The sequence below is a fragment of the Podarcis liolepis genome (assembly GCF_965112155.1).
Source record: "Podarcis liolepis genome assembly, chromosome: 2".
Lineage (NCBI taxonomy): Eukaryota > Metazoa > Chordata > Lepidosauria > Squamata > Lacertidae > Podarcis > Podarcis liolepis.
In genome coordinates this window covers 128,335,710-128,363,466 of record NC_139555.1, presented here as the reverse complement: position 1 = coordinate 128,363,466, position 27,757 = coordinate 128,335,710, and the positions used below count along the sequence as shown (strand labels likewise).

General features: G+C 45.9%; 3 protein-coding genes across 7 annotated transcripts in view; 2 read left to right on the top strand and 1 right to left on the bottom strand.

Moving 5' to 3' along the window:
- The window catches only part of LOC310702297 (uncharacterized protein), a 636,573-nt gene that overhangs the window by 454,815 nt on the left and 154,001 nt on the right, over positions 1-27,757 (bottom strand). The gene's annotated exons all lie outside the window — the stretch shown is intronic.
- Positions 1-27,757, top strand: part of LOC310702286 (uncharacterized protein) — a 176,427-nt gene that overhangs the window by 116,315 nt on the left and 32,355 nt on the right. For 2 of the 5 annotated variants that reach the window (XM_083493684.1, XM_083493688.1), the window contains exon 1: positions 1,386-1,576. The exons of 1 other annotated variant lie outside the window; for it this stretch is intronic. Coding sequence is in view for 1 of the 4 variants with exons in the window: in XM_083493686.1 (XP_083349812.1) it covers positions 12,584-12,683 (100 nt within the window). In the remaining 3 variants the exon portion in view is untranslated. Of the gene's footprint in view, positions 1-1,385; positions 1,577-3,186; positions 3,535-12,545; positions 12,684-27,757 lie in introns of those variants that run through there. 2 more of the 5 variants (XM_083493686.1, XM_083493691.1) reach the window with 2 other exon arrangements.
- Positions 12,769-17,555, top strand: LOC310700997 (uncharacterized protein; the record flags this gene model as incomplete). The annotated part of the gene is made up of 3 exons (XM_083490958.1): positions 12,769-12,836; positions 13,347-13,498; positions 13,897-17,555. The coding sequence occupies 3 exons, from the start codon at positions 12,769-12,771 to the stop codon at positions 15,600-15,602; spliced, it is 1,926 nt and encodes a 641-aa protein (XP_083347084.1). The 3' UTR covers positions 15,603-17,555.

Genomic DNA, 27,757 nt, shown 5'->3' with positions numbered 1-27,757 from the left:
TGCATAAAGCCACACATCCCATTCACCGAGATTTAGGGTGCGGAGAAAAGATTTGCAAGTTCTTACAGAACTTTAATGCAAATCTATCTCCGAATGGGGGACTGTTACGGAAGGGGGGGGCATGTCTTCTTCACTACAACATATTTGCTCAATTTCTCTAGGACTCCATCACCCCTCCCCTGTCCTCCATAATCTCTCAAGTAATCCAGTCAAAATCACTCTGCCAAGCCCTTCCTCCAGGCGATGCCAGGTGACAGACTATGCAAACATGGACCATTGCCTTCTCAGGATGTGCTTATCTGCGCATATCTCCAGCTCTCTGCATATTCATCCCTCCCTCCTCCATATGTTAATCTGTGTAACCCAACCTCTTCTTAATGTATTCATGATGTAACTGGGATGTATTTTGCACTGTATTCTGGGATATGGAGGGAAATTTCAAAGGTTCATGTCACCCCTTTCTCGCTGTTCAATCTCGCCTTGAACCTGTTGCGCAATAAACTTGGACCTTCTGCAGTTTGCTCCTGCGTCCGGCTGAGCTCATTTTCTTCCGCAGGGACCCGCGGACTTACTTAGTCCGACGAGCTGGGTGGCAGAGTAACCCCGCACCCAGATTTTAGCCGTAACACCCCCAAATAATGGGGGGGGAGAGGAAGAGGAAGAGAAGGAAGGAGAAATGAAGGAGAAGCTGGGAAGGGGAGCAGCCATGAGGGAAACTCAGAGGGGGGGAAACTCCCTCAGGAAAGCGGGCGAAGGAGAGGAGGAGGAGGCCCCGGGGAACCTGAAAGGGGATTGGCCAGCTGCCCAACGGAGAGGCCTCTGATTGGTCCAGCCCGGCTCTGGGGCGGGAAATGGGTCTCCTGCCTCCATGTGGTTCTGGGTTTCTGGCAGGAGAGGTGGAGAAAGGAAGGCCGGGCTCCCTCTGGCTCTGAACTGGGAAGAGTCCCAGAGGGAGGGGAGGGGAGGGGAGGGCCATGAGCACCATGCGCCCCCCTCCTGCCCCCCCCCCGGGTGGCGTGTGCCTTTCCTTCCTCGCCCGGGACTCTTCCTCCTCCTCCGTCTCTCTTCCTGGGGTGAGAAGCGGGAAAACCCGTATTTCGGCTGGGAAGCCTCCCTCCCCCCCCTGAGCTGGAGGGTGTTTCTTGGGGGGGGGGTGTCTGGAGGGAGCCATTGCTGAGCCCAAGGCACCTCCCGCCACTAGGCAGCCCTTCGCCTCTTCTCCCTCCCAGCCTTTCCTTGGGATGTTGGGGGAGGGGGAGAGCCAAGCTAACCCCCCCATGGACCCCCCCCCTGTCCCCCTTGCAGTTAGTCTGGTGGGATGTGGGCTCCGTGGGGCAGAGGGAGGGAAGGGGGGGCAGCCCCTAGAGCAGGAAAAGGGAAGGGAGGGAGAGGGAGGGGAGGACTCGGCTTGGCAAGGGTTAAGAGGAGCAGAGCTGGAGTCCTAGAGAGGGCAGGAAGTGAAGGGGGAGGGGCAAGGTCCTCCATGGCTAAATTCCCCCCTCCTACATCCCTTCATGCAAGCAGAGAGGAGGCCGCTTTCTTCTCTCTCTTTTGCAAAAGCCCCTCCTGGACTCGGGTGAGTCTCCTCTCTCTTCCCCTGAGGGTGCAATGGGGAGAAGGGGGTCCCGGGGGGGCAGGGAGGGGGCGTGGGGGTCCCTGCTCAGATCATGCCTGGGGGGGGGAGACCCCCAAGTCGGGGAGCAGAGGGTCCTCCTTTGTCCTCTCTGCCAAGCCAGGGAGGGGGCGAGTTTGCAAGAAATATGCAGCTCTGCTCTTCCTCGGGATCCAGATGCTGCCTTCCTTTGGGGGGGGGGCTTTGGGTCAAGGAAATAAAGCCCCTTCAGAGGGAGGGAAAAGTCACCTTTGGGAACAGAGGCTGCAGCCAGAATGGAGCATTCCCACGTGGGGGGGGGGACAGGGAGAAGAAAAGCCCCTCTGCATCTCCAGACCACTTCCTGTGTCCCAGATGCAACAACACATGTCTCTCCCCTTTTCAGGCTAAACAAGTAGATGAACTGCAGTGGTGCCCCGCAAGACAAATGCCTCGCAAGACGAAAAACCCGCTAGACGAAAGGGTTTTCCGTTTGTTTTTATATATATATAAGATATTTATTAAGATTTTACAAGAAATAGACAAAAGTTCACAAAGAAAAATAAAAAGAAAAATACAATAATCAAAAAAGTAAAAACACATGATTAAAAGAAAAGAAAAATTTAAAAATAAGTCCATTTTTGTATCTTTTGGTTCATTTGCTAGTTTCCTTGACTTCCACCCGCCTCCCCTTTTTGTATTCCCATTTACATAATCAATTCAGCAAATCCTTGGCCTATTTCATTTATCTTAGCTCTATATCTTAACATATTTATAATTAAGTGTTTTCATCCTTTGTCAATCTATTTTTAACATATTCTTTTTAACTTTGTTGCTAACACCTCTTATTTTCAGTCCAACGTCAATTTAACATTCAATAATTTTACAATATTTCTGCAGATAGTCCTTGAATTTCTTCCAGTCTTCTTCCACCAACTCTTCTCCCAGGTCACGGATTCTGCCAGTCATTTCAGCCAATTCCATGAAGTCCATCAACTTCATCTGCCATTCTTCCAGAGTGGGTAGCTCTTGCGTCTTCCAATAATTGCGTCTTTTAGGGAGGGGGCTTTGGCTCAAGGAAATAAACCCCCTTCACATGGAGGGATAAGTCACCTTTGTGAACAGAGGCTGCAGCCAGACGGGAACATTCACACGTGGGGGGAGCACAGGGAGGGGAAAAGCCCGTCTACATCTGCAGCAGCACAACTGGACCACTTCCTCTGTCCCAGATGCAACAACAACAACTAATAATAGTAATAATAATAATAATAATAATAATAATTTATTACTTGTACCCCGCCCATCTGGCCGGGTTTCCCCAGCCACTCTGGGCGGCTTCCACAAAAACAAAAAAAAACACTAATATGTCATGCATTTAAAACTTCCCTGAGCAGGGCTGCCTTAAGATGTCTTCTGAATGTCAGGTAGTTGTTCATGTCTCTCCCCTGTCGCTCTCCACACCCACGGCTGGCGCTGTTACCTTCCAACAACTGGATCTCACTCCTAAAGACACACTCTTCCATGGTCTCCTAAGACAGACGGATGCCAGCCAACCAACCATTCCCTCCCCTCCCCCTCCTGGTGCCCCTTGAAGTTCGCTTGAGGGCAGGGGGGGGGGTCCACCCCACCAGATGAAGGGAGAGGAGGTCCTTCCATCTGGAAAATGGGAATGCTTGCAAAGATTTACTTGAAGATGAGTGGAATTCCCCCATTTACACAAAGATTAAAACCCATCATTTAAATACACAACAAAATTGTTTCAGAAAAGAACAGAGCAATGTTTAGAAGATCATCTTTATTCTCCCTTTTCCCCTTAGGGTCCAGTGTGCTTTGAAGACGTAGCTGTTCCTTTCCCAGAGGAGGACTGGGCTTTGCTGGATCCAGACCAGAGAGCTCTGCAGAAGGAAGTCAAGGAGGAGAATCCTGGGATCGTGGCCTCTCTGGTAAGGCTCCCTGCTGGATCATAAGATCAGCTTTGAAATTCCATACAGATCTCTGAAGGACCAACCTCCTCTATTTTGAGGGAGCCCCATAGCGCCACCTGCAGCACCTGAGATGTTAACACACCCACAACTCTCCATAGGAGATGCATCTCCTGTTCTGTCTGGGAATATTCTTCCACCAGTCCTGCCTTTTCCAACCAGGATGAGGCTGCTCTGAGCTGCCCAGGCCTCCTTCCATGTAGGCTTCAGAGATATTGCATGGAGGTACATCCTGTCTAATTTTCTATTTTCCTTTCGGCATCTGTCTGTTTTTGGTTGAGCAAAGAAATGACTGAGCTTGGAGATGGAGCGGATTCCACGACTGAGCCAAATTACATCTATCCCTGGAAAGAGCCAGGCTTTTCGAATCTCCGGTTCCCATAAATAAGTTAGATAATACCAGCCAAAAAAGGCAGTAACTCCCTTCCCTTTTTCCTCTTTCACAAGCAGTCATTTGCATTCTTCAGTCATTTCAGGCTCAGTTTCTTCCTCAGGCTAGGATTATGATTATTATTACTATTAATGATAATAATACTGCCATATAACAGTAGATTGTAGGTGGTGAATTGGAAAGGAAGAAGAATGAAGACAATAAGAAAATCCTCACAATGGAGAAACCATATAAATATTCATTTTTTTTATAAGATATTTATTAAAGTTTACAATTTTATACAAACAAAGAGAAAAATGCAGAAAAAATAAAAAAGAAAAATATTAAAAACACATAAAGTTCACAACTTATTTTTCAATAACATATTTCCCTGACCTCATACCTCCCCTTCTTGTTTTCTAGTTCAAATTATTTGTACAGCAAATCCTTATCTCATAGCATTGTAGCTAAATAACACTTTATTTTCTATCCAATATCTTGTAACTTAAACTTTTACTTATAAAAAACCATTTTTTCATAACCTTTTATACCATTACAGCTAGAAACCACTTAATTTCAATCCAACATCATTCAACATTCCTTAATATTGCAGTATTTCTGTAAATAGTCCTTAAATTTCTTCCAATCTTCTTCTGCCGACTCTTCTCCCTGGTCACGGATTCTGCCAGTCATTTCTGCCAATCCCATGCAGTCAATCACCTTCATCTGCCATTCTTCCAGAGTGGGTAAATCTTGCGTCTTCCAATACTTTACAATGAGTATTCTTGCTGCTGTTGTAGCGTACATAAAGAAAGTTCTATCCTTTTTTAACACCAATTGGCCGACCATGCCCAAGAGAAAGGCCTCTGGTTTCTTCACAAAGGTATATTTAAATACCTTTTTCAATTCATTATAAATCATTTCCCAGAAAGCCTTAATCCTTGGGCACGTCCACCAAAGGTGAAAAAATGTACCTTCAGTTTCTTTACATTTCCAACATTTATTATCGGGCAAATGGTAAATTTTTGCAAGCTTGACTGGGTTCATGTACCACCTGTATATCATTTTCATAATATTCTCTCTTAAGGCATTACATGCCATAAATTTCATCCCAGTGGTCCACAACTGTTCCCAGTCAGCAAACATAATGTTGTGTCCAACATCTTGTGCCCATTTAATCATAGCAGATTTAACCGTCTCATCCTGAGTGTTCCATTTCAACAGCAAGTTATACATTTTTGACAAAATCTTAGTTTTGGGTTCTAACAATTCTGTTTCTAATTTAGATTTTTCCACCTGGAAGCCAATTTTCTTGTCGAAACCCTATAAATATTCAGAGTGTGGAGAGAACTTTAGGCAGAGCTCCCAGTCCACTTCCCATCAAGGAAAGCTCTTCATTCAGAAGGAGAGCCTCACTTCACATGAAAGAACTAACGGGGGGAAGAAATTAGTGCTTGAAATGTGGAAAAAGCTTCCTTCGCAGCTCCACCCACAATTCCCATGAGATACTTCATACAGGGGAGTGTTTGGGAAAAGCTTCATGCAGGTCAGAAACCAGATCAGTGCTTGGAATGTGGAAAGAGCTTCATTCAGGTGGTGAATCTAATTTTCCATGAAATATTTCCTGCAAGGGACTGTTTAGAATGTGGAAAAAGCTTCACCTAGGAAACCAGTCTCAATTTCCATTAAATAAAACACAGCAGAGATAATTTTAGAAAATGGTATAAGGCATATGGTATAGCTGGTTTTAGGGAACTTCATGAAGAATTAAGGGGAAAGGTAGTGTTGACCCAGAGTAGTTACAAAATTTATGGTCTCTCCCCGAGTGCCAGGGACCCTCCTCCAAAGAGAGCTTTTTTTTTGTCGGAATAATTTCATTTCCCCCAGTTTTTGGCAATTAATGTTCTCGCTGCCACTGTGGCATAACGAAATATTTCATTTTTTTTTCTTTTGGTATATCTACATCCAATATTCCCAATAAAAAGTCTTCTGTTTTGGGGGGCAAAATGTTGTTCAAATCTTTTCTTTAGTTCTTCATACACCGTATCCCAGAAGCCCTTGATTTTATCACATGGCCACCACATGTGCAGAAGTGTCCCCTCTACTTGGTTACACCTCCAACATAATTTTGATTTTCTTTTATACATTTTACATATCTTGGTTTCTGTTAAATACCATCTATAAAACGTTTTATCAAATTTTCTTTTATTGCCTCACAAGCCATAAAATTTCAACTCTCCTTCCATAATTTTTCCCATGATGTTAATTGAATAGGTTTCCCTAAATCCATAGCCAATTTGATCATTACCGCCTTTACCTGTTCATCCATATCCTTCCACTCCACTAAGATTCCATACATTTTAGAAATTATGTTTATTTTGTTTTGTAATAATTCTTTATCCAATACTGAAATTGCAAAACCCTTTTTCTTGTCAACTTTGAAGACCTCATTTATTTGGTGATACTGGATCCACCCTGTTAGGTGGTGCTTTATTTCCTCCCTCAGTTTGGTCAAACTCATGCTGGCAGCTTCGAGAACACTGTCCAACCATCTCGTCCTGTGTCGTCCCCTTCTCCTTGTGCCCTCCATCTTTCCCAACATCAGGGTCTTTTCCAGGGAGTCGAGTCTTCTCATGAGGTGGCCAAAGTCTTGGAGCCTCAGCTTCACGATCTGTCCTTCCAGTGAGCACTCAGGGCTGATTTCCCTAAGAATGGATAGGTTGGATCTTCTTGCAGTCCGTGGGATTCTCAAGAGTCTCCTCCAGCACCAGAATTCAAAAGCATCAATTCTTTGGCGAAAGAATCTACTGGGAAAACCATGGCTTTAACTATACGGACCTTTGTTGGCAAGGTGATGTCTCTGCTTTTTAAGATGCTGTCTAGGTTTGCTATCGCCTTTCTCCCAAGGAGCAGGCGTCTTTTAATTTCGTGGCTTCTGTCACCACCTGCAGTGATCATGGAGCCCAAGAAAGTAAAATCTCTCACTGCCTCCATTTCTTCCCCTTCTATTTGCCAGGAGGTGATGGGCCTAGTGGCCATTATCTTCGTTTTTTTGATGATGAGCTTCAGACCATATTTTACGCTCCCCTCTTTCACCCTTAGTAAGAGGTTCTTGGGGACACGGATGGCACTGGGACGCGGGTGGCGCTGTGGGTTAAACCACAGGGCCTAGGACTTGCTGATCAAAAGGTCGGCAGTTCGAATCCCCGCGACGGGGTGAGCTGCCGTTGCTCGGTCCCTGCTCCTGCCAACCTAGCAGTTTGAAAGCACGTCAAAGTGCAAGTAGATAAATAGGTACCGCTCCAGCAGGAAGGTAAACAGCGTTTCTGTGCACTGCTCTGGTTCGCCAGAAGCGCCTTAGTCATGCTGGCCACATGACCCGGAAGCTGTACGCCAGATCCCTCGGCCAGTAAAGCGAGATGAAGAAGAAGAAGAGAAGAAGAGTTTGGATTTGATATCCCGCTTTATCACTACCCTAAGGAGTCTCAAAGCGGCTAACATTCTCCTTTCCCTTCCTCCCCCACAACAAACACTCTGTGAGGTGAGTGGGGCTGAGAGACTTCAGAGAAGTGTGACTGGCCCAAGGTCACCCAGCAGCTGCCTGTGGAGGAGCGGGGAATCAAACCTGGTTCACCAGATTCCGAGTCCACTGCTCTTAACCACACCACCACACTGGCTCCCCAGAGCAACCCCAGAGTCGGTCACGACTGGACCTAATGCTCAGGGGTCCCTTTACCTTTAAGAGGTTCTCTAATTCCTCCTCACTTTCTGCCATCAAGGTTGTGATATCTCTTCCGGCAACCTTAATTCTGGCTAGGGATTCATCCAGCCCAGCTTTTCGCATGATGAATTCTGCATATAAGTTAAATAAGCAGGGAGACAATATACAGCCTTGTCGTACTCCTTTCCCAATTTGGAACCAATCAGTTGTTCCATATCCAGTTCTAACTGTAGCTTCTTGTCCCACATAGAGATTTCTCAGGAGACAGATGAGGTGATCAGGCACTCCCATTTCTTTAAGAACTTGCCATAGTTTGCTGTGGTCGACACAGTCAAAGGCTTTTGCATAGTCAATGAAGCAGAAGTAGATGTCTTTCTGGAACTCTCTAGCTTTCTCCATAATCCAGCGCATGTTTGCAATTTGGTTTCTGGTTCCTCTGCCTCTTCTAAATCCAGCTTGCACTTCTGGGAGTCCTTGGTCCACATACTGCTTGAGCCTTCCTTGTAGAATTTTAAGCATAACCTTGCTAGCGTGTGAAATGAGTTCAATTGTGTGGTAGTTGGAGCATTCTTTGGCACTGCCCTTCTTTGGGATTGGGATGTAGACTGATCTTCTCCAATCCTCTGGCCACTGCTGAGTTTTACAAATTTCCTGGTATATTGAGTGTAGCATCTTAACAGCATCATCTTTTAAAATGTTAAATAGTTCACCTGGAATATCATCACTTCCACTGGCCTTGTTATTAGCAATGCTTTCTAACACCCATTTGACTTCACTCTCCAGGATGTCTGGCTCAAGGTCAGCAACCACACTACCTGGGCTGTACGAGACATCCATATCTTTCTGGTATAGTTCCTCTGTGTATTCTTGCTACTTCTTCTTGATGTCTTCTGCTTCTGTTAGGTACTTTCCACTTTTGTCTTCTATTATGGTAATCTTTGTACGAAATGTCCCTTTCATATATCTTATTTTCTTGAACAGATCTCTGGTTTTTCCCATTCTGTTGTTTTCCTCTATTTCTTTGCATTGCTCGTTTAAGAAGGCCCTCTTGTCTCTCCTTGCTATTCTTTGGAAATCTGTATTCTATTTCTTGTAGGTCTGCCTTGGATTCATATCAAGATCATTCTATCATTTTTGAGATTGCGTCCCAGTACAGCTTTCGTCACTCTTTTGTTGACTATGAGGGCCACTCCATTCCTTTTACGGGATTCTTGCCCACAGTAGTAGATATGATGGTCATCTGAACTGAATTTGCCCATTCCCGTCCATTTTAGTTCACTGATGCCCAGGATGTCAATATTTATTCTTGCCCTCTCATTTTTGACCACATCCAACTTACCCAGGTTCATGGTTCTTACATTCCAGGTTCCTATGCAATATTTTTCTTTACAGCATTGGACTTTCCTTTCGCTTCCAGGCATATCCGCAACTGAGCGTCCTTTCGGCTTTGGCCCAGCCGCTTCATCAGCTCTGAATCTACTTTTTTTTTTTAAAAAAAGATATTTATTCAAATTTAACAAATACAGGAAAAAGAAATACAAACAATAAAAAGATTACAATACAAAATAAAAAATAAAAAAGGAAAACATTTTACAAACAAAAACATTTAAAAAGAAAAAGAAAAAAACCCCTATTTTCATATCCTTATCTTTCATTTGCTTATTTCCTTGACTTCCTCGCACCTCCCTTTTCGCGTCCTAGTTCAATTAGTTGTTTCAGCAAGTCCTTTCCCTCTTTCTCGAAATTAATTCCATAATTCATCTTAACACAATTTAACTTTAAATTTTACACCTTTACCTATAGTCAATCTATTCTTACTTAATTCTTAATAACATTTCAACTAAAACCAATTAAATTCAATCCAGCATCATTCTAACATTCATTAACTTTGCAATATTTCTGTAAAAAGTCTTTAAATTTCTTCCAATCTTCTTCCACCAACTCTTCTCCCTGGTCTTGGATTCTGCCAGTCATCTCCGCCAATTCCATATAGTCCATCACCTTCATCTGCCATTCTTCCAGGGTGGGTAGGTCTTGTGTCTTCCAATACTTTGCAATAAGTATTCTCGCTGCTGTTGAAGCATACATAAAGAAAGTTTTATCCTTCTTTAGCACCAATTGGCCGACAATGCCCAGGAGAAAGGCCTCTGGTTTCTTCAGAAAGGTATATTTAAATACCTTTTTCATTTCATTATATATCATCTCCCAGAAAGCCTTAATCCTTGGGCACGTCCACCAAAGGTGAAAGAATGTACCTTCAGTTTCTTTACATTTCAAACACTTATTATTGGGCAAATGATAGATTTTTGCAAGCTTGACTGGTGTCATGTACCACCTGTATATCATTTTCATAATATTCTCTCTTAAGGCATTACATGCCGTAAACTTCATACATGTGGTCCATAACTTTTCCCAGTCAGCCATCATAATGTTGTGTCCAACATCTTGTGCCCATTTAATCATGGCAGATTTCACCATTTCATCCTGAGTATTCCATTTCAACAGCAAGTTATACATTCTTGACAAATTCTTAGTATTGGGATCTAACAATTCTGTTTCCAATTTTTATAAAAAAAATAATAATCAGCTCTGAATCTACTTGTCCTTGTCCTCCGCTCTTCCCCAGTAGCATGCTGGACGCCTTCCAACCTGAGGGGCTCATCTTCCAGCGTCATAACTTTTATATGCCTGTTGTCTTTGTCCATGGAGTTTTCTTGGCAGGGCTACTGGAGTGGCTTGCCGGTTCTTCCTCCAGGTGGATCAGGTTTGGTCAAAACTCTCCACTATGACCTGTCCGTCTTGGGTGGCCCTGCACAGCTTAGCCCATAGCGTCTCTGAGTTATTCGAGCCCCTTCGTCACAACAAGGCAGTGAAAGTGGCCCAATTAAATTCCATATTTTTCTTTTTCCCAGTTATTGCTCCTTGAGGTGAAATCCACCAGGGGGTTTTAGGTTCTAACACCACTTTATGTTTTTGCCATACTCTATATATCAATTTTCTTATTATATGATTCAAAAATGATTTCTTTCCATGTTTTAACATAATTGTCTTTAAATAGGTTGGTGTTTTCATTTGTCAGCCAGATTCCCAAATACTTAGTTTTATTTACTATTCCCAATCCTGATATTTTCTTTAGTTCTTCTTTTTCCTGTGTTGACATATTTTTTGCTAGCATACTAGTCTTATTTTTATTTAATTTAAATCCTGCCACTTCCAAATTCAAGGATTTTCCCTATTATTTCTGGTATGCTTTCCTCCAGATTTTCAGTAGTTTGAATTAAATTGTCTCCAAAGGCCTTCATCTTGGGCGACTTCTTCCCCCTTGTTAGACCTTTTATGCCTTGGTCACTCCTTGTTGTCATTGCTAAGAATTCTAGTACCGTAATAAAAAGTGGAGGCGAAAGGGGGCAGCCTTGTCTGGCCCCCTGACTTATTTTACTTCTCTTATTTCACTATTTAGTATCAATTTGGCTCTCTGATTTCAATATATTGCCTCAACACTCCTAATAATATTTTCTCCAAGTCCTGCTTTTTCTGTATTTTTTTTCATGAATGTAATGGTTCTAGGGGTTCCTCGTGCGTAAGCCAGTGCTTATCTCCCCGGCTGGGTGCAAACACCTGCCTGGGTTGCCTAAGTGAACCTTTTCTGTCCGCACAGCCACTCACCCGTGGCTGTCTCAATCGCTGGCAGAATCTGTCAGTGGGCGTTTCTTAAACTTCTTCCAGCAAAGAAGCTCTTTGATGCCCAGTCTCCTCCTACTCTCTGCGCGGAAGCCTTCTGCGCAAGGAGGGCGTGGGCAGCGGAGGACCCCTACTCTCCCCGCTGGTCCCAGGCAAGGAGTCATGGGACTGCCTCGCCGCTTCCCCCATCTGCCCCCCTTCTCCACTGGTGCTACGCTGATTCTCTTCCCCAGAAGATGGGCTGCTTCTCCCGATCCCTGGACGCTCTCTGGAATCCCTCTGGCTTTTGCTCTCTCCCTCCAGCACTGATGGCAGTTCCCTGACAATGAAGCTCCAAGAGATTTGGTCGAAGACCTTCGCCATGTCTATCAGCAACAAAATGGCTTTTTTATCTGATTTTGCTTCTAAATATTCTAAAATATCAATTATGTTTCTCATTTTATTGTGCATGTGTCTGCCTGGTAAGAAGCCAGCCTGATCTCTGTGTATTATTTCATTCAATACTTTTTTTTAACCTGTTGGCTAGGATGTTAGCAAACATTTTATAATCATTATTGAACAATGATATAGGTCTATAATTTTTGATTAGTGTTGGATCTGCTCCTTGTTTGGGTCTCAGTTTGATAAGTGCTTCTTCCCATGATTTTGGTATTCTTCCTTCTTTTAAAATTCCGTTCAGTACTGTTTCCTTGGTTCTGATAATATATCTTCTAACTTCTTATAAAATGCCGCCGATAATCCATCCGTACCTGGGGACTTTCCTATCTTTGCTTTTGAGATTGCTGCACCTCCATCATCGCTGTTGGTACATTTAGTTGTTCTATTTTCCAATCTGCTATTGTCAGAAGTCTATTTTGTGCTAAGTATCTTTCCATTTCCTCTTGGTCGCCTTCTTTTGCACGGTAAAACTTCCTAAAGTAATTTAATTTTTCTTTGCATATTTCTTTAGGATCTTCAATTATTTTTCATTTCTCAATTACTCTCTCTCTTTTTTGTTTTTTCTTCAATTGCCATGCAAGTAGCCTACCCGATTTATTGGAGCCAGTGGAGAGGTATAGAAATGGGGCTTCTGTTGGGAAGGGGCCGCCCCATTTGTGCTTCTCCAGGGGCAGAAGAATCCCTGCAGGGCCTCTGAGGCTCCCTTTCCTTCTTCCTCTCTCCCAGGACCCTCCAGCTCATTCTGGCTCCTTGTCTCCTCAGGAAAGATAAAAGGGACGGATCCTGCAAAGCTAGTGAGGATGGAAGGGGGAAGATGGACGGTTGACCTGGTCAGGTTGTCTCCTGCATCCCTCCTCTCAACCTCTGAACGTTCCCTGCCAGGGACCTCCAAGAGATCTGGTGAGTCCCAGGGGAGGGGAGATGGGGACCTGGAGGGATGGAGCCAGAGAGGAATTGGGGTGGGGGGGCAGGCAGGTGGATGGAGATGGAGAAGGGGAGCACCTTTTTGGGCTCCGCCACCTGCCTGCCTTCCTGCACCTTTGTCATCTGCAGGCAATTTGAGCCAGGAATAGATCACAGGTCCCTGCCCTCCCTGCTCCCTGTGATGAATTGGCAGCTCTAAATGTCTAAAACCTGTTCTGTGATCTGAATGCCCTGCCAATGTCAGCCAACTCACTGATCCTGCTTTGCAGTATGAATGCAGATGGGGCCTCTGTGTGTTGTCTTTTTCTTTTTGGAATAACTTCTTATTTGCTTTTAAAAACAAGGATCATAGGACTAATAAATGATACAGATATGTAGACTAAGTCTTCACGTGCCATTTGCATATCAGAAATAGCAGAATAAATTTGCAGGAATGGCTATATATCTATATATATCTGGGTTCATGAATTGGTTTGAACTGAGTTATAGTCACTTTTCCTCTTCTGTTGCTAACAAAACAATACAGTCTCCTCATGGACATGGGAGGGGGGTTCAAAGTGAATAAAGTGCTTTACGTATAAATTTAAATTTAGACCAACCAGATTGAGGCAACAGCTGATGGGGAGTGTTCAGGTGAAGGTGTTGCTGTTTGTTTCACAGACGAGACGTGGACGTTCCATACATACCTGCATGTGATGAACTTCAACTCTTTGGCTGGAGACCAACAGCATCTGGGATTCTAACACCCCCCACCGTGAACCCAGAATGGAGGGATATCAACTGTTTCCTCTGTGAATGTTCTGCGTCTAGTCATGCCTTTTAAAACAGTGACCAGGCTTCTCTGAACCACCCAGGCCTTCTTAAATGCCGGCTTCTGAGTTTTTAGGGAAGTTGATGTAAATTCTGTCAGGCATGTTGTTTTTGCTTCTGTTTGCATTTGATTGACCAAAGAGATGACTGACCTTGGAGATGGAGTGGATTCCAGGATTCCAGAACAAAATCCATTCCAGATAAAAGCCAAGCAATATGTCAGTAAATACCAGCCAACAAAGGCAGTGAAAACTATAGAGAGGCCCCACATCTAACTATTTTTAGTTCTTCCTCTATCACAAGCATTAATTGACTTGGTTCAATGATCTGGAGCTCCATTTCTTCCTGAGGCTCTAATTCGCTTCTCTCTTCATTGCAGATGGAGATGAACTGGAAGGGAAGAACAAGGGGGAGCACAACAGAATCCACATAGCGGAGAAGTCATATAAACATTCAGAGTGTGGAGAGAACATCCGTCAGAGCTCCCAGGACACCTACCGTCAAAGAAAGAGCTTCGTTCAGAGGGATAGCCTCACTTCACACAAAAGAGGACAGAGCAGGGAGAAATTGTATCAGTGCAGAGAATGTGGAAAGAGCTTCAGTAACCGCCGGAATCTCACTTTCCACCAAAGAGTTCATACAGGGGAGAAACCGTATCAGTGCTTGGAATGTGGGAAGAACTTTAGTCACCGCCAGAATCTCGCTTCCCATCAAAGAATTCATACAGGTGATAGACCCTATCAGTGCTTGGAATGTGGAAAGAGCTTCACTAATAGTTCCCAGCTCACTTCCCATCGCAGAATTCATACAGGAGAGAAACCCTATCAGTGCTTGGAATGTGGGAAGAGCTTCAATCGGAAGGGTAGTCTCACTTCCCATCAAAGAATTCATACCGGGGAGAAACCCTATCAGTGCTTGGAATGTGGGAAGAGCTTCAGACACAGTAGTACTTTCACTTTGCATCAAAGAACACATACAGGAGAGAAACCCTTTCAGTGCTTCGAATGCGGGAAGAGCTTCAGGGAGGGGGCCAAGCTCACTTTTCATCAAAGAACTCATAAAGGGGAGAAACCCTATCAGTGCTTGGAATGTGGAAAGAGCTTCAGTCAGAAGGTGAATCTCACTTTGCATCAAAGAATTCATACAGGGGAGAAACCGTATCACTGCTTGGAATGTGGAAAGAGCTTCAGTCAGAAGGTGAATCTCACTTCCCATCAAATAATTCATACAGGGGAGAAACCCTATCAGTGCTTGGAATGTGGAAAGAGCTTCAATCGGAAGGATAGTCTCACTTCCCATCAAAGAATTCATACAGGGGAGAAACCCTATCAGTGCTTGCAATGTGGGAAGAGCTTCAGTCAGAGCTCCCATCTCACTTCCCATCACAAAATTCATACAGGAGAGAAACCCTTTCAGTGTTTCGAATGCGGGAAGAGCTTCAGGGAGGGGGCCAAGCTCACTTTGCATCAAAGAACTCATAAAGGGGAGAAACCCTATCAGTGCTTGGAATGTGGAAAGAGCTTCAGTCAGAAGCCGAATCTCACTTTGCATCAAAGAATTCATACAGGGGAAAAACCCTATCAGTGCTTGGAATGCGGGAAGAGCTTCAGGGAGGGGGCCAAGCTCACTTTGCATCAAAGAACTCATAAAGGGGAGAAACCCTATCAGTGCTTGGAATGTGGAAAGAGCTTCAGTCAGAAGGCGAATCTCACTTCCCATCGAAGAATTCACACAGGGGAAAAACCCTTTCAGTGCTTGGAATGTGGAAAGAGCTTCAGTCAGAGGGCCCATCTTACTTCCCATCGAAGAATTCATACAGGGGAGAAAGCCTATCAGTGTGTGGAATGTGGAAAGAGCTTCAGTCACAGGAACAGACTCACTTCCCATCAAAGAATTCATACAGGGCAGAAACCCTATCAGTGTTTCGAATGTGGAAGGAGCTTCACTGATAGCTCCCATCTCACTTCCCATCACAGAATTCATACAGGGGAGAAAACTTTTCATTGCCATGAGTGTGGAAAGAGCTTTCGTCACAATTTCAGTCTCACTTTACATCAAAGAACTCATACAAGTCAGAAAGTATAAGTGCTTCAAATGTGGGAAGAGCTTCAGTTAAGTCTGTGGGAATGTTCAGGGATGCAGGAGAGGATATATTGCTTGATTATATCCTTTCCAACTTGTATTAACAAATTCTACAATTTAGCAGAGTAACATTCCCCTTTTTAAACTTGTGCAGCGGATGCGTTTGCTCACGCTCGCTAAAGCCTCTACGTTTCGTTGGCAATATTCCCCTTTAGTACCTCATAAAACGATAGACATGGCACAGTCTTCTATAAAAGTATGAAAAAAGTTTACTCACATTCTGTTCACAAATGGATCCCAGAAGGCAGACTTAAGTTAGAGAAGTAATATACCTAGAAACTATCCCATAAGGAGACATACCTTTTGTCCTCTTTCGGCTGGAAGCCGAGAGAGCATCTTAGGCTAAGCAGATGTTGGTTCTTCAGCAAATGTGGTCAGAGAGAGAGATGGCTGACCACTCCTGCTCTTTAGTTGCCTGGGCAGGTGAGGTCACGTCCATCTCTAGTCACATGCAGAGGCAGCCTAGGAGAAACAGGAAGTTCCAACTGGCTGGTCCAAACATCCCCTTTTATGTATGTTATGATGCTTTACTGAGAAATGATTTGATTGTAAATAAAGCTCAGAAGACCCTAAAGGACTATTTTGAGTTGAACCTGAATCCCGGAATTGAAGCAAGGGTCGTATGGGATGCAAGTAAAGCTATAATGCGAGGTTTTCGGATTCAACAGAATTCTGTCAGGAAAAAAGCACAGAATGAGTAAAAGGAAAAAATTCTGTCTCAATTGAAAGGGAAAGAGAAAAAACTGAGATGTAACCCCAAAAAATCAACAGATTGAAAAGGGAATTAAAGCGTTACAATTTCAGTATTCACAAATAGTAAACTAATAAATTGAATGGAAAGTTAAATTAATGAAACAAAATACTTTTGAATCGGCAAATAAATGTAGAAAATTATTGGCTTGGCAATGAAAAAGAGACAGAAGGAGAGTACAATAATCAATATTATGGAGAATGGCAAGAATATTGAGAACCCAGCAGAGATTAGAAAATGCTTTCACAAGTACTACAAGCAGCTTTTAAAAAAGAAAAAGAAGAAAATGAAAAAATGGAAGAGTTTTTGGACAAAAATGGATTGCATAAAATTCCAGCGGACAAAATAGAATCATAGAGTTGGAAGAGACCACAAGGGCCATCGAGTCCAACCCCCTGCCAAGCAGGAAACACCATCAGAGCACTCCTGACATATGGTTGTCAAGCCTCTGCTTAAAGACCTCCAAAGTAGGAGACTCCACCACACTCCTTGGCAGCAAATTCCACTGTCCAACAGCTCTTACTGTCAGGAAGTTCTTCCTAATGTTTAGGTGGAATCTTCTTTCTTGTAGTTTGGATCCATTGCTCCGTGTCCGCTTCTCTGGAGCAGCAGAAAACAACCTTTCTCCCTCCTCTATGTGACATCCTTTTATATATTTGAACATGGCTATCATATCACCCCTTAACCTCCTCTTCTCCAGGCTAAACATGCCCAGCACCCTTAGCCGTTCCTCATAAGGCATCGTTTCCAGGCCTTTGACCATTTTGGTTGCCCTCCTCTGGACACGTTCCAGTTTGTCAGTGTCCTTCTTGAATTGTGGTGCCCAGAACTGGACACAGTACTCCAGGTGAGGTCTGACCAGAGCAGAATACAGTGGCACTATTACTTCCCTTGATCTGGATGCTATACTCCTATTGATGCAGCCCAGAATTGCATTGGCTTTTTTAGCTGCCGCGTCACACTGTTGGCTCATGTCAAGTTTGTGGTCAACCAAGACTCCTAGATCCTTTTCACATGTACTGCTCTCAAGCCAGGTGTCACCCATCTTGTATTTGTGCCTCTCATTTTTTTTGCCCAAGTGCAATACTTTACATTTCTCCCTGTTAAAATTCATCTTGTTTGTTTTTGCCCAGTTCTCTAATCTGTCAAGGTCGTTTAGAAGTGTGATCCTGTCCTCTGGGGTGTTAGCCCCCCCTCCCAGTTTGGTGTCATCTGCAAATTTGATCAGGATGCCCTTGAGTCCATCATCCAAGTCGTTGATAAAGATGTTGAATAAGACCGGGCCCAAGACAGAACCCTGTGGCACCCCACTAGTCACTCTTCTCCAGGATGAAGAGGAACCATTGATGAGCACCCTTTGGGTTCGGTCAGTCAGCCAGTTACAAATCCACTGAGTGGTAGCATAGTCAGAATCTACTAAAAGAACCTACTAAATGAACTGTTTACAAGACAAGAAGTTGAAGTGGCAACTGACCAAATGAAAATAGGCAAAGCACCAGGACCTGATGGTTTAACATCCATATATTATAAAATATTTAAGGATTGGCTGATACAGCCATTGATGGATGTTTGTAACAAAATATTAAAGGGGGACAAAGCACCTGGGTCCTGGAAAGAGGCATTCATCACTCTGATACCCAAACCAGATACAGATAGAGCTCAAGTAAAGAATTACTGACTAATTTCTTTATTGAATGTCAATTATAAAATATTTGCAAACATTAGAGAGGCCTATAATTTGGACAAAAAAATGGGCTTCCAGGTGGAAAAATCAAAATTGGAAACGGAACTGTTAGAACCTAAAACTAAGATACTATCAAGAATGTATAATTTGCTGTTAAAATGGAATACACAGGATGAAACGGTTAAATCGGCTATGATTAAATGGGCACAAGACATTGGCCATAACATCATGTTTGCTGACTGGGAAAAGTTGTGGACCACCGGTATGAAATTTATGGCATGCAATGCCCTAAGAGAGAATATTATGAAAATGATTTATAGGTGGTACATGACCCCAGTCAAGGTTGCTAAAATTTATCACTTGCCTGATAACAAATGTTGGAAATGTAAAGAAACTGAGGGTACATTCTTTCACCTTTGGTGTACGTGCCCAAAGATTAAGGCTTTCTGGGAAATGATATATAATGAACTGAAAAAGGTATTTAAATATACCTTCCTTAAGAAACCAGAGGCCTTTCTCCTGGGCATAGTCGGCCAATTGGTGCCAAAGAAAGATAGAAAATTTTTTATGTATGCAACTACAGCAGCAAGAATACTCATCGCAAAGCACTGGAAGACACAAGATTTGCCCACCTTGGAAGAATGGCAGATACAAGTGATAGACTATATGGAGATGGCAGAAATGACTGGCAGAATCCGAGACCTGGGAGAAGAGTCGGTGGAAGAGGATTGGAAGAAGTTTAAAGACTACCTGCAGAAATACTGCAAAATTTATGAATGTTAAAATGATGTTGGATATAAAAATAATATGGCATTAGTGATAAAGTTAAAAAGAGTATGCAAAAATGATTTAAAAAATGGGTGAAAGACTAGAGATATATTATGTCAAACTTAAACAATATGGTACAAGTGATTAAGTTATAAGGAATAGGTAAGAATTGAACTAAAAAGATAAGAAAGATCGGTGACATAATAGGTTGAACTATATAATTATTAATGAGATTTGAAAGAGGGTAAGGATTTGCTGAATCTGACTGGGTAAAGGGGGAACACAAAAAAGGGAGATGCGAGGAAGTCAAGAAAGAGGGTAAAATAAGTACAAAACTAAAAATTGGATTTTTTCTTTTTTATGTTTTTTATTATCTATTTTGATGTATTTTTTCCTTTTTTGTACTTTTTTGTATTGTTTCGGCTATGTTTGTTTTTCTGTTTTTTTATTGTATGTATCTATTTGTTTTCTTTGTGTAAAACCTTAATAAATATTTTATAAAAAAATAATAATAATTGAAGTATGGGTTAGGTATAAAAACCTATTAGAACCAAGAACTCCTCACTGGTTATCCCCATTAGAGGTTATGAGTGTAAAGAAAATCAACATGAGAGGTAAATGGATTACATATGGAGATGCGATAATCAAAGGAGGAGGAAAATGGAAATTGAAACCATATGAACAAGTTAAAGAATGTTGTCAGGGGTTCAGGGACAGAGGCACAGGGGAGGGAGGAGACGGAGAGCGATGGGGAAGAATCCCAGGACAGCGAGGAAGAGGATGACAATGACTTGAGGGATTCCACGAATCTTTCAAGTGAATCGGAGGATTCCCAGAAGGGGGTGCCTGTGGTCAGGCCAAGGGGAGTCACAGGGGGGACTCGTCAGGAGCAGGGGACCAGCAGGGGATCCCAAAGTGGGAGCTAGGAGTCGGGACTGGCTTCCCCGCCAGAGCGCAGTGAAGGGGGTGGAGATTCCAGTGTGACGGGAAGCAGCTCCGACAGCAGAAAAGGGGGGAAGATCGGAGCAAGACGTCCTCCCGGAAGGGGAGGGGAGTAGTGCAGGGAGTAGTGTAACTGTCAAGAGGAAGGTTAGAGGTTGCGAACGCGCGCCAAGTTCAGATGTGGAGGCGCGCAGAAGAACAGGGAGCCCGGAGGAGGAGCCAGGTCCCAAAGGGCGCAGGAGGGGGGAAGAGCTGTCTGGGGATTCCGCGTCAGGGGAATCCAGGAGGGGCGAAACCCCAGGGGGCAGGAAGACCCTGTGGAAAAGGAAAGAAAGGAAGAGGTGGAGCAGCACAAGCCTCTTAAACTGGTGCAGGGGAGGGACTGACTCAGAGGGGACTTCAGCGGTCTAAGCGCAACAGACGTGGGGCTGCGCGCCTCGGCTGTGGAGCGAACAATGAACTTCAATAAACATCTTAGTATATAAACTGGACTTGGCGTTGGTCTCTTGTGAGCTGGGACCTGAGGCAGCCCTGACAGTAAGTCCCCTCTCCTAAAGAACGCAATTTTTTTTTTTGCAAAGCTCACGAAGTTTGGCAGACATGAATGCGGAGGAACAGTTAGCAGCCCTGCAAAACGCAGTCGCCGAGCTTTCCACTGCGGTAGTGGTCTCCCAGAAGAAAAGTGACGAAGCAGAGGCGCGATGCCACGATCTGCAAGCCAGGTGGGAACGTGCGTGCAAAGAGGGGTTCCTGGGGTCCAGATCAGAGGGAATCGGACTCGGAAGGCGGGGGGCAGTCTAGTAGCCCACTTCGATGGGAACCTTTAGCACTATCCCAGTTTCAGAGCAGACGTCGTATATGCGCTGCATTTGCTTCGGAAAGACTTTAAAGATGAGGAGGAGAAAGTGGGTTTTATTGTGTCCCACTTGCATGGGGAAGCTAGAGCCTGGCTGCGCAATTTGTGGCGCGAAGATGGTCCTACCCGCAGAGATTCTGACAAATTTATCAAAGCTATGGACGCTTGCTTCCAATCTACCGTGGACGTTGATGTGGCGCGATGGGAGATGCATGGATTGCGGCAGGGCAAGGCTACAGTGCGTCAGTACCATTCTCACTTTTTTGCATTGCTGAATGTGCTGGGCTGGGAAAAGGACTCCCGAGCAGTGAGAGATTTGTTCTGGGAAGGGCTCCATGGCTCCATAAAGGATGAGTTGGCCAGGGGAGACAGACCTCAAACCCTAGCAGACGTCGTGCACAGGGCACTCACGATAGGAGTGCGCCACGAAGAACGTCCTTGGCACAGTGAGGAGGGTTGCCAGGTGCACGCACCAGCTAAAGCGCCTCCTTTTATTCCCAGGGATCTGGGCCGTGCGCATCCCTCGCCTCTGCTGAGGCAGGGGGAGGAACCAATGGAGCTTGGTGGTGCAAAGGCTCAAACAGCGGCCGGAACCCCAGCGATTTTGCAGCATACAGACCCCTTACCACCCAAAATAAAAAATTCCTTCCAGTAGCACCTTAAAGACCAACTAAGTTAGTTCTTGGTATGAGCTTTCGTGTGCATACCACCCAAGCCAGTGGTGCAGCTCACTGCAATGCTCCAGCTACCTAATGGACTCACCCTGGAAGTCCCCGTTACAATCGACTCCGGTAGCAACGCGGACTTCGTGGGGGTGCAGTTCATCAAGCAGCATCGCATAACGCTTCTACCAGCCACACTGCCCCTGAACATCGTCACGGTCGATGGCAGGAAGTTGCTGGGCGGGCAAGTTGTACAACAGACGCCACCCATGGTGATGCAGATTGGGAATCATTGCGAGGTCATTAGCTTCAACGTCACCCGCCTGTCCGACACGCCTATAGTGTTAGGCATGAGCTGGCTGGATAGACACAGTCCAACATTAGCGTGGTACCAGCGGCAGCTCACCTTTGGCTCATCTTACTGCGCACAACATTGCATCCAGACAGGCCAGGAGGAGGAGGGCCAGGAGGAAGGGCGGCAGTTACACCTCGGCATGGTGCAGGCAGTGCCCCACAAGTACAAGGGGTTTTTGGAGGTCTTCTGCGAAAAGGAAGCTGACCAGTTGCCACCCCACCGGCCCTACGACTGTGCGATTGACCTTTTACCAGGGGCGACGCTGCCGACTGCAAAGCTGTATTCCAGGTCTGAGGATGAGATGCAAGAACTCAGGGAGTTCATAGAGCACAATTTGAAGCGGGGATTCATCCGGGAATCCAAAGCAGTGGGGGGCAGTCCTGTTTTTCGTGAAGAAGAAGGACACGCCCCAAAAGAGACTCATTGTGGACTATTGGGCCATAAACTCGATGACAAAGCCCAAGGCTTTTCCCATGCCCAAGATTGACGACCTGCTAGCGACGGTGAGGAAGGGGAAGATCTTCACCAAGTTGGATCTACGCGGAGCATACAATCTCATACGCATGCGTGAGGGCGATGAGTGGAAGACGGCCATGTTCACGCCGTTGGGCACCTATGAATACAGAGTTATGCCGTTTGGCCTCCAAAATGGCTCCCACTGTTTCCAAGCATTTATGCACGCCGTGCTGGCGGGACTCCTCTACAAGAAGTGCGTATGCTTCCTCGACGACATCCTGATCTTCTCGGAATTGCAGGAAGCTCACGAGAGGGACGTAAAGGAGGTCCTGCAGAGGCTATGGGAACACAGACTCTATGCCAAACTGGAGAAGTGCCAGTTCGACATAACAGAGGTGGATTTCCTGGGCTACAGGCTATCCGACAAGGGACTAGCCATGGACAGCGCCAAGGTCCACGCGGTGTTGGACTGGAAGAGCCCGCGCAATCGGAAGGAGGTCCAGAGGTTCGTCGGTTTCGCCAACTTTTACCGCAAATTCATCAGGGGTTTCGCGAAAGAGACGGCTATCACGGACACCCTCAGTTCCAAGAAGAAGAAGTTCACCTGGATGGACCAGGCGGAGCAGTCCTTTCGGAAACTTAAGAGCCTCTTTGCATCCGAGGAACAGCTGCTACACGTGAATCCCGGCAGGCCCATGCGGGTCGAGACTGACGCATCCGACAGAGCGGTGGGGGCCGTCCTCTTGCAGGAAGATCCGCAAGGGAACTGGAGGCCCTGTGCTTTCTATTCCCGGAAGCTCAGCAAGTCGGAACAGAACTACACCATCTGGGACAGGGAGTTGTTGGCCATTCACGCAGCTTTTAGAGCGTTGAGGCACTTCCTCATCGGGGCCAAGCACACCGTGCAGGTCCGCACGGACCACAAGAACCTAGAGTATTGGTGCACGGCGAAGCTCCAGAGCCAGAGGCACATACGCTGGGTGGAATTCTTTGCGGAATTCGACTTCCGAATAGAGTACATCCCGGGAGACACCAATGTCATAGCAGATGCGCTCTCCAGGAAACCGCAATATCTCGAAGAAGCGGCAACAGTGGCAGCCAAGCACATTTTCGCACCGCAGGCGTGGGCGTGCGCTTCAGCCGTCATGGACCTGGACGCGGTGCGTCGCGCGCTGCAAACGGATCAGTTCGCACAATCCAAGATGGAAGAGCTGCGCAGAGGTATAGCGAGGGACGACGAGTTCCAGATACGTGACGGTCTGCTAACTCGCAAAGGTGCCCTCTACGTGCCGGGGGACGATCTCCGCGCGAAGGTTCTGCAGCAGTTGCACGACGCACCCAGCGCGGGTCATTTTGGCAAGGAGAAGACAGCGGACTTGGTAGCCAGGGACTTTTGGTGGCCCCAGATACGAGGAGAGGTCGCGGATTACGTCACCAGGTGTGACACCTGTCAGAGGTCCAAGCCAGTGCACAAGAAGCCAGCGAGACTACTGGAACCGCTGGAGACGCCACTACAGCCGTGGGAGCGGGTGGCGCTGGACTTTGTTACTGATCTGCCCAGCTCCCGAGGCAAGACGGCGGTACTTGTGGTTGTAGACCTGTTCACCAAGATGGCGCACTTCATTCCTTGCGCGAAGGTGGCGACAGCGGAACAGACCGCCAAGCTGTTCATAGACCACGTGTTCAGGGTGCACAGCTTACCACGGTCCATCCTGTCCGACCGGGGTCGCCAATTCTTCTCCAGTTTCTGGCAGAAGCTCCTAGGTATCCTGAACGTCAAGATCAACTTAGCGTTGGCAAGACATCCACAGACCAACGGCCAAGCAGAAAGGGTCAACGCCATCATGCAGCAGTACCTGCGATGTTACGCCAATCAATGACCTGCAGCTTGGGTGGACTACTTGCTGATGGCCGAGTTTGCCTACAACAACACGAAGCACGCGTCAACGGGGGTGACACCGTTCTTTGCCAACAATGGGCGACATCCCAGAACCTTCCCGGGGTTGATGACAACGGGGGAGGGGGAGCCGCAGGGAGCTGAACATTTAGCAGCAGAACTGCAGGAGGTCCACGAGGAGCTCCGGCGGCACTTGGAGCTAGCTAAACAAGCCTATAAAGTGCAGGCGGACAGGCACAGAAGGGCAGGAAAAGACATCCAGGTGGGGGACTGGGTATGGTTAGCAGCCCAAGCGGTGCCGGCCAAGTCGTTAGCTAAGAAGAAGCTAGGACACAGACAGCTGGGGCCATACCAAGTTGAGGCCAGGATCAATCCCGTAGCGTTTCGACTGGCCCTCCCCGAAGGTTCCAGAATGCACCCGGTCTTTCATAGGTCGGTGCTCACACCCTACAAGGCCCCACACAGATTTCAGGAGTCAGGGACGGCACCAGACCCACGCAGAGAGTCACCAAGGGGGGGGGGAGTCGCCGAGGGCCACGCCACTCAACGAGGTCACAGAAATTATGGATTCGAGATGGGGGGAAGAGGGAGTAGAATATCTTCTTGCCAGAGAAGGTACCCCAGCCAGCGCCAACAGTTGGGTGCCGCACTACGCTCTGGAGGAACCTCTTCTCAAAGACGAGTTCCATGCCCTTTTCCCACACAGGCCCATGCCAGCCGATTATTTCGACGACTGGCTTTTTACGCCCACACTTTCAGCCAGCACTTTCCAGGGGTTCTCCTCCGCAGAGGAGACGACGCCAGAATCGAGCCCTCCAAGGGGATCGTGCTCGGGGGTGGACACGGACCCCTCTTACTGGTGGGACGATCAACCAGAAGAGGACTGCGCAGGAGATGGCTGAGGGGGCCTTGGCAAACAGCACCGCCCGAAGTAACGGGGAGAGGAGGACGTGGACAAGTTGGGGGGCGAACCCGAGTTCGAGCACACATACACTGAACTGGAAGCAGAGGAGATCGACGTCGACGACCTGTGTCCAGCATCTACCCCCGCAACGACGGAGCTCCCAGAACCTGCGCCTGAGCGGCGGGAGGGGGGAAGGGGGGGCTTCGAGGGGGGATGGATGTCAGGGGTTCAGGGACAGAGGCACAGGGGAGGGAGGAGACGGAGAGCGATGGGGAAGAATCCCAGGACAGCGAGGAAGAGGATGACAATGACTCGAGGGATTCCATGAGTCTTTCAAGTGAATCGGAGGATTCCCAGAAGGGGGTGCCTGTGGTCAGGCCAAGGGGAGTCACAGGGGGGACTCGTCAGGAGCAGGGGACCAGCAGGGGATCCCAAAGTGGGAGCTAGGAGTCGGGACCGGCTTCCCCGCCAGAGCGCAGTGAAGGGGGTGGAGATTCCAGTGTGACAGGGGAAGCAGCTCCGACAGCAGAGAAGGGGGGAAGATCGGAGCAAGACGTCCTCCCGGAAGGGGAGGGGAGTAGTGCAGGGAGTAGTGTAACTGTCAAGAGGAAGGTTAGAGGTTGCGAACGCACGCCAAGTTCAGATGTGGAGGCGCGCAGAAGAACAGGGAGCCCGGAGGAGGAGCCAGGTCCCAAAGGGCGCAGGAGGGGGGAAGAGCTGTCTGGGGATTCCGCGTCAGGGGAATCCAGGAGGGGCGAAACCCCAGCGGGCAGGAAGACCCTGTGGAAAAGGAAAGAAAGGAAGAGGTGGAGCAGCACAAGCCTCTTAAACTGGTGCAGGGGAGGGACTGACTCAGAGGGGACTTCAGCGGTCTAAGTGTAACAGACGTGGGGCTGCGCGCCTCGGCTGTGGAGCGAACAATGAACTTCAATAAACATCTTTGTATATAAACTGGACTTGGCGTTGGTCTCTTGTGAGCTGGGACCTGAGGCAGCCCTGACAAATGTGTTTATGATTGGTTGCATTACTTTCAGGTAAATGAAATGTTTAAAAAATATATTAAAGAAAGTGGTTATGAATAAAAAGACTCAACATTTCAAATAGAAATAATAAATAATGATTGTAAAATTTTGTCAAAAATGTATAGGTTGTTATTGGAATGGTACACGAAAGATGAAGAAGTTAAATCGGTAATGATACAGTGGGCCAGGGATTTTGGATATAACATACAATTTGAAGATTGGGAAAAAGTATGGAAGGAAAACTTAAAATTTACAGCATGTATGACGTTAAAAGAAAATGTCATGAAAATGGTATATAGATGGTATATAACACCGGTAAAGTTAGCGAAAATGTTTAAGATATGTAATAAATGTTGGAAATGTAAAGAAAAAGAAGGAACATTTTATCACATGTGGTGGGAATGTAAGAAAGTGAAAAGTTTCTGGGAGATGATATATAATGAATTGAAAAAGATGTTAAAATATACATTTATAAAGAAACCAGAGGCTTTTCTTTTAGGGTTTACAGGACATGAAATGAAAAGAAAGGACTGCAAACTCTTCCAATATGCAGTTACAGCAGCAAGAATTCTACTGGCCCAGAAATGGAAACAAGAGGAAATACCGACAATGGAAGAATGGAGAAGGAAGCTGTTAGACTATGCAGACTGACTGGGAAGATTAGATATCTTCGAAACCAAAAGTTTATCGAGGACTGGGGAAAATTTACAGATTATCTGAAAAGTTTTTGTGATGAGCAGATAATGCTAGTGGGGTTTTAAGAAGCACTGTGAAACTGGAGAAGTATTGTTAAAAGGGAATAGAAGTGAGAGGGTTTATTAATGACAGTACAAACTTGGGAAATGTGTAACTTAAATTTATATATGGATGATTGTCAGAGAAGCTGAAGGAAGTCCAAAAAGAGACAATTTGTGAAAATTTGAATATGAAATTATTATATATTTGTATTGGAAACTAAGAAAAAAAAAAGAAAAAAAATAGAATCACAACGCTGCAGGGCACTGCTTAAAAAAAGAAAAGAAAGATAATACAGCGGTACCTCAGGTAACAGACTCTGCTAACCCAGAAATAGTACCTCGGGTTAAAAACTTTGCTTCAGGATGAGAACAGAAATCGCGTGGCTGCAGCAGGAGGCCCCATTAGCTAAAGTGGTGCTTCAGGTTAAGAACAGTTTCAGGTTAAGAATGGACCTCTGGAATGAATTAACTACTTAACCCGAGGTACGACTGTATTAGGAACATAGCAGATGTGCTGGGAAGATTAGAGGTAAAAAAGAATACTAAAGCAATGTTAATATTTATTGATGCAGAGAAAGCCTTTGATAATGTTTATTGGAGTTTTATGAAACAGAACTTATGTTAAATGGGGGTCGGTCAAAACTTTCTAAATGGTATTGTCAGAGCTGCTTGAAGATCCTAGCTCACAGAGGATCACGCTAGCCAGCGATCATTAAGTAAAAGTCTTTATTGAGTTACAGTTTCCATTCTCACGCTGCTGCGCGCAACTCTACGTCTAGTAGCTAGATCGGCGAAGCTCTGTCTGAGTCTCCGCCCCGTGTGCACCAACTTAATATCCTAGCCCGGCTCCACCTTTTCCGCCTGACTGTCCTCCTCTGGGTCCCTCTGCCCCCCGGGGTCTCTTCCTTCCGGGATTCTTCTGACGCTGACCCCCCGGACCCTTCTGTCTCCTTGCGCCGGGCTTTAGGACCTGGCTCCCTTTCCGGGCTGCTTACTGCGCCACCTTCCTCTGCATTTGAACTTGGCGCGCGCGCCCAACCTTCCACTTTCCGTCTGACCGTTTC